The following is a 5,578-nucleotide window of genomic DNA, read 5'->3' as shown; positions in this document are numbered from 1 at the left end:
CCAAGACCGCCTCCACCTCCTCCGCCCCCCATTCCTAGCCCCATCCCCAGGCCTCCCCCCCATCCCAAAGCCTCCACCCATTCCCATCCCCAGGCCTCCTCCCATCCCAAGGCCTCCACCCATTCCCATCCCCATGCCTAGCCCCATCCCTCCTCTCATACCGAGTCCTGCTCTTCCACCCCCGCCCATTCCAAAAGACCTGGAGAGGGCCATTCCAGCCCCTCCGCCGCCACCTCCACCGCTCCTGCCCCCAGAGAAGAGCCTGTTGCCCCCATAGGTCGCCCCAAACCTCACCGCCCCCCCCACTGATTCTCAGGTTTGTCTCAGACATTTTAGCAGCAGCAGCAGCCTCAAAGCTCGGGTGTCCAAGCTCAGAGTGCTATAGTCACAGGCATACAGACTCCCAGGGTTTTATATACATTGGGCCCTGTAAGGGGGCAGTTGCCCTCCCTGGCTACCCATTCGCTGGGGAGGCGGCTCACGTCACTGCACGTAGCTGGGCTCACAGGCAGGACAGCGTCTGCCCGACAGGCACTCTACTCCCACAAGTGTCAGGAGTGATACCTCTGTCCCCCAGGCAATGTCTTTCCAGAATCTCAGCCTACCTGACTCATGTTGCCTTCACACTGGATGGATGTTTTTCTCCACACCAAGGCTTCACTTAGAACGGCTGTTAAATTGCCTGGCAAGGACTGATCTCAGTTTTATCTTTGAGTGTCGTGCTATCGAGCCCCCTTTTTTTTATTTTTTTTATTTTACCGCTTCACTGAGGGCTTCGCTCATAAATCATTCCCTGGGCTTTGCCTGTGAAGGGCAGGTGAATAGTATATCACTGAACATTCTTGAATGAGCATCCCCTAAGGATGAGCAGCAGGGCTTTTGACAGAGGAATATGGTATGCAACATGCTGGAACAGACTATATAGAAGCTTTAGCATTCAACCCACCAGGTAGGTGGTAATGGACAGGGTGAGTATCCACTCCAGACAATGTACAGTATGCTTTAAACACCTAGAAAAGTGCATTTTTAAACCGATCATCTTTCTTCATGTAAAATTGGACAGACTTCCGTTTGAGGTCATCTCCTTTGTCCAATCTATTGAGCTCAAACTTGTCCATACACATATCAGCCCCAAAACGTCATCAACTAAATATGCAGCTCGTTTTGAGTTTTCGCTTTCCTTATAACCTTGTAATGCAAATTCAATCACAAAGAGTAAATAGCAGGGATCTATTTGTCCCCACACTCCCCAAGGAGATTAGTCTGGGGACAGCTCCACTGAGAGACTCCCAGCAGCAGTATGTCCAATAGGAGTTGGAGCCCAGCCAGGGATGAGAGACCCAGGGCTTGTCTTTGAGGAGACAATTAGGAACATGCCCTCCTGGCACCTGGCCATGGGCCCAAGTCTCACTGGGAGTGACTGCTCCTGGCCCGCCGCCATAGACCCCTCTTAGAGGAGAACCTGTCAAAGCACTCAACTCAACTCCCCAATGAGCCAGCCAATCAGAAGAGAGGTGGACGTGGCTTTAAGTCAAGGGTAGGTCTGTCGTTATGGGTAGAGCCAAGGTTTTTTGAGAGGATTCACTCAAAAGTGAAGCTCAGAACACATAGGGGTTTTCCAGCATCACAATGTTAAATTATGTTATAGGCTACATATTTAAAAAATATGTTTTGAGGTAGAAAAATAGACTAAATGTCACTTGCATTACAAAGACAAAAAGCGAAAAGAAATATTTGTTTATGATTCCCGATTTATTACATTTCAGAGGATACATTATAAATAGTGAAAGTGCTATATTAATACCCACAGCTACCACCTGGCACATGAAAGTTCATGACTGTAAGAGTGCCTTATTACAAACTAAACGCAGATGATCAACTACCAATAAAAATACGTCATTTAAATGAAACTATGTAACTCTGAAAATAATGATTTGAGTCTATTTTTTAAATGCAGTCTGCACTAACTAATAGCAACAAATTACAACTTAAGCCTCTTGCCACACTTTTAACAAAGCCAAAAGCCTGAAGTAGGATTGTGAAACCTTTTCAAACATGACTTAAAAGCCTTATTTGATAGCTCCTGTAAAACTTTGGAAAACGGTGCCATACATAGCACATGCCAATCGGAGTCTAGTTCCTCTCAAGGCATCTTCCGACATCTACTTGCTCTTCTTTTGAAAGCATTGTCGAAATAAAATAAAATGGATTAACACTAAGAGGAATGCATGGTCACCAGAAAATGTGCTATGTCACCCATTTCAAGCCTGACAGTAGCTACTGAATGATGTATAAAGTCAATCGTGTTAATGTGGTACTGATTTTAAAGTAACTGTCCAGTGTTTCCAGATTTCTATTATATATGATTGAAATAGTTAATTAACCTTTTTTGGAAGGAATACTATGTTTTTATATGTTGGAATGGTGTGGGTGTATCCCAACAACAGAATTGTGCGCATATCACTGAAAAATATGAATGCGGGTAGACTGTTGATTGGCCAGCTCATTCTCCTCAGGAGGATGACATAATCCTCTGTGAGGAAACCGCAAGCATTTTCGAAATGGTCTGTTTGAGAAACAAGTTTGAGGTTTATTTTTATGCATTGGTGTATAGGATGAGTCAACAACATTATTTGGGTATGAGATAACAGAATATGAACTTTTAAAAGTGAGATTTTCACTGGACAGTTACTTTTAAAAAGGTTGAATGAACTTTTAGGGAAAATGCCTTTTGTTAGAAATCTAATTCTAAAATTTGCAAGTCCAGGAGTAGAATAGTAGTTGTAGAAATAAATACTTTATAATACTTTAAGGACGACTAGCAATTTACATCTACACAATGAAATGTGCTAGCAGCACATGAATATACATTTCAGCACCATGGACAGCGCTCTTTCTAGTGGGCATCATTATCCTTCACACATAGCCTGTCTTCAATGTAGAATACTTTACCAAATGGTCCTTTGCTGAAATTATCCCACAAATGTATTATAATATACTGAATTATTCTACTTTTATACACGTGGCACAGATATTAATCCACTCAGTGTGATTTATGATGAAATGGCAACCATAGTTCCTTGAGGTCAGTGTTTGTTTTTGTGCCATATTGCTTATCCCAGTTAATCCCAAATTGATGTTAAGAGTTTCTTTCAGTCAGTTACACCTGAACTATAACGTGGATATGTTGTCTATTTACAAAGTCCCAACATTTTCAACTGCAGCGTTATCAAGACAAGATGACCGTTTCCAGGACTTGTCCATTTCCTTTGTCAATGTGTGCCATATCCAATTCTGACTCTTTATTTGCAATGGGTAAGGTACCAGGGTCCTCCTGAATGTGACAACTGGTATTTTGGAGAACGGAGTGTGGCCGGTGTTCACTATCTGGAGGCGACGGTCGGACAATAATGGATGGTCTCGTGGGTTCTCTCTTCGTCTTGGTGGAGGGGCTGCGGTTGTCACGCTCGTATTCCTCCTGGGCACGCTGGATCTTCCTCTTCTTCATCCTCCTCTTGTTAAAGTGAAATGCTGCCAGGGAAACCAATATTATCCCAATGATCATGGCCACCAGCACCATGAGCGCAAAGGTAGAGGAGAACGGCTGGAAGAAGCGGTCCATTTGGTCCATGCAGGTGCCGTTGGTTTGGGAAGCCCCGTTGTAGATGCACAGTGGTATGGAGAGACCCACATTCTCTGACTCCTTGGTTGTCATTTCGTTGGGGTTTGATTTTCACTTTGGGGTGGTAGGCTAATGTCCTTCTCTCCAACCTCAGTGCAACGAGGCAAATGGAATCAAACGCCTCGATTGTCCCATTAGATTGACCTAAATGGAAATTAAAACCCCTTTGAGATCAGTAGCAAAATGTTACTATACAATACGCCAATGACATTGAGCAGGGGGGATACAGTAGCATATATGCCCTCCGTGTATAGGCTCACCATTCATGGCACGCCCGATTAAATTATTTAAATAATTGAAAGGACTATTAGCCGTGCGTAATTGCGCATCAGTTTTGAGATAACAAATTCATGGCTCCAATGAACAGAAATCAGAATTATTATTGTATTTGAACGATAGAGACATCATTCAATTCCAATAAATTTACCGCAAAAGTTCCCATGTGAATAGTATCAATATGAGATCATTGAGATTGGCTTATATCATAGACTACTACAATACTTATAGCATTTCCTTGATGTAGGGTAATTCCAAGAGACAGACATTTAAGAGAACAATATGAACGTATCTATTTCAGACTGTTTGAGGGGGAAATATATGTTTTAATCTCTTACCTGGTGATACTATCTAGTCGAAGCCGTTTCAGAGTCGAGGACCGGTCGGAGTGACGATGTGGGGAGCAGAGAGAATTCTCGGGGATCACAATGACGTAGCCTAGCACACAATGCAAAAGCTGTACTCTGTTCTTTTTACAGTCTATGGTTCTCTCTCTCACACACACACACTGGATGCACATCTGTGTTCCACATTCCTCACTGGTGTCTACATCGCCTCCTACAGGCTCCTCTGCTTCTGAAAGGCGTAGAGGAAATTAAAACGTCTACAGTAGAACATAAAGGGTATACCAACAGATACGCGAACAATAAACGGAACAATTTTGGATAATATATTTAGGCGAAAAACTGAGTCCACATACAGTACCTATATGCGCCTTGAACCCCTACTTACTTTCTATTAGTCATCACACGCGTGCACGCACTTAAGCACTAGCATGTAAAATAGTGTGGAGCGCTTCCTGCGCTCGTGGTGCTGAAATCATCTGCACAGCGTCATGACCATAGTCAGTCGATTTAGGACTACCTGTCATTTAATTTCGCGCACTTTTAGTTCACACGATCATGCGCTTAAATTGCTAAAATAATGCTTTTGACCTTAAAGTCACAATCTGCAGTTGCTACATTTTTTTTGGAGTTATAAATAGAAGATACTGTATTGATTCATGAAGAATAGAACATAAATGCATCATGAGCTTAGTTTAACTGTCTAACCCCATCAGAACCACAAATATATATACAGATATATAGTGTTATTGACTGTACGTTTATTTATCCCATGTGTAACTCTGTGTTGTTGTTTTTGACGCAGTTTTTTTGCTTTCTCTCCGCCAGGTCACAGTTGTAAATGAGAATTGTTCTCAACTGGCCAACCTGGTGAAAAATAAATAAATAAATAAATATATATATAAATAAATATATATATATATTTTTTACTTCAATGTTAAAGTTAATCTAAACAAAAACACTATACAACCTCAAAACATGGTTAAAACTATAATTGTGATATCATGGGATGGTCAGTCCTTACATCCATAGCTCTGTCTATGAATTTGAGAGTAGTTACATTTCTCCAGCCCCATCCCTCTGCTTTTTGTCAAAACAAGGGCAGGGAATTGCCTTTGTTATTGTTTAAACTTTTGATTGCCCCTATAAGGTGACCTTATTTAAATGCATTCGGACTGCCACGGTGATGCAGGTTGGCTAAAAACAAAGCTGGTGTCAAAGGAATTGATACGAGATTATTGACATTCATAATGAGGGAGAAAGCTGGACAACCTCT

The 5,578-nt window shown here is 42.1% G+C and overlaps 1 protein-coding gene across 1 annotated transcript; it reads right to left on the bottom strand.

Moving 5' to 3' along the window:
* Window positions 1-1,733: 1,733 nt before the first annotated feature.
* Window positions 1,734-4,730, bottom strand: LOC124000474 (uncharacterized protein C11orf87 homolog). Its single transcript, XM_046306847.1, has 2 exons — window positions 4,297-4,730; window positions 1,734-3,826 (listed from the first exon to the last, which is right to left on the bottom strand). Exon 2 carries the CDS (start codon window positions 3,713-3,715, stop codon window positions 3,230-3,232), a length of 486 nt encoding a protein of 161 aa, XP_046162803.1. The 5' UTR covers window positions 3,716-3,826; window positions 4,297-4,730; the 3' UTR covers window positions 1,734-3,229.
* Window positions 4,731-5,578: the final 848 nt, after the last annotated feature.

This window comes from Oncorhynchus gorbuscha, linkage group LG16 (genome assembly GCF_021184085.1).
Source record: "Oncorhynchus gorbuscha isolate QuinsamMale2020 ecotype Even-year linkage group LG16, OgorEven_v1.0, whole genome shotgun sequence".
In the NCBI taxonomy this organism is placed as follows: Eukaryota; Metazoa; Chordata; class Actinopteri; order Salmoniformes; family Salmonidae; genus Oncorhynchus; species Oncorhynchus gorbuscha.
Note: the sequence above shows the minus strand (reverse complement) of the source record. Positions and strands in the feature narration are given on the sequence as shown.

Excerpts from the sequence above, each read along its gene's own strand:
- LOC124000474 (XM_046306847.1), bottom strand. The coding sequence starts at position 3,715 with ATGACAACCAAGGAGTCAGAGAATGTGGGTCTCTCCATACCACTGTGC.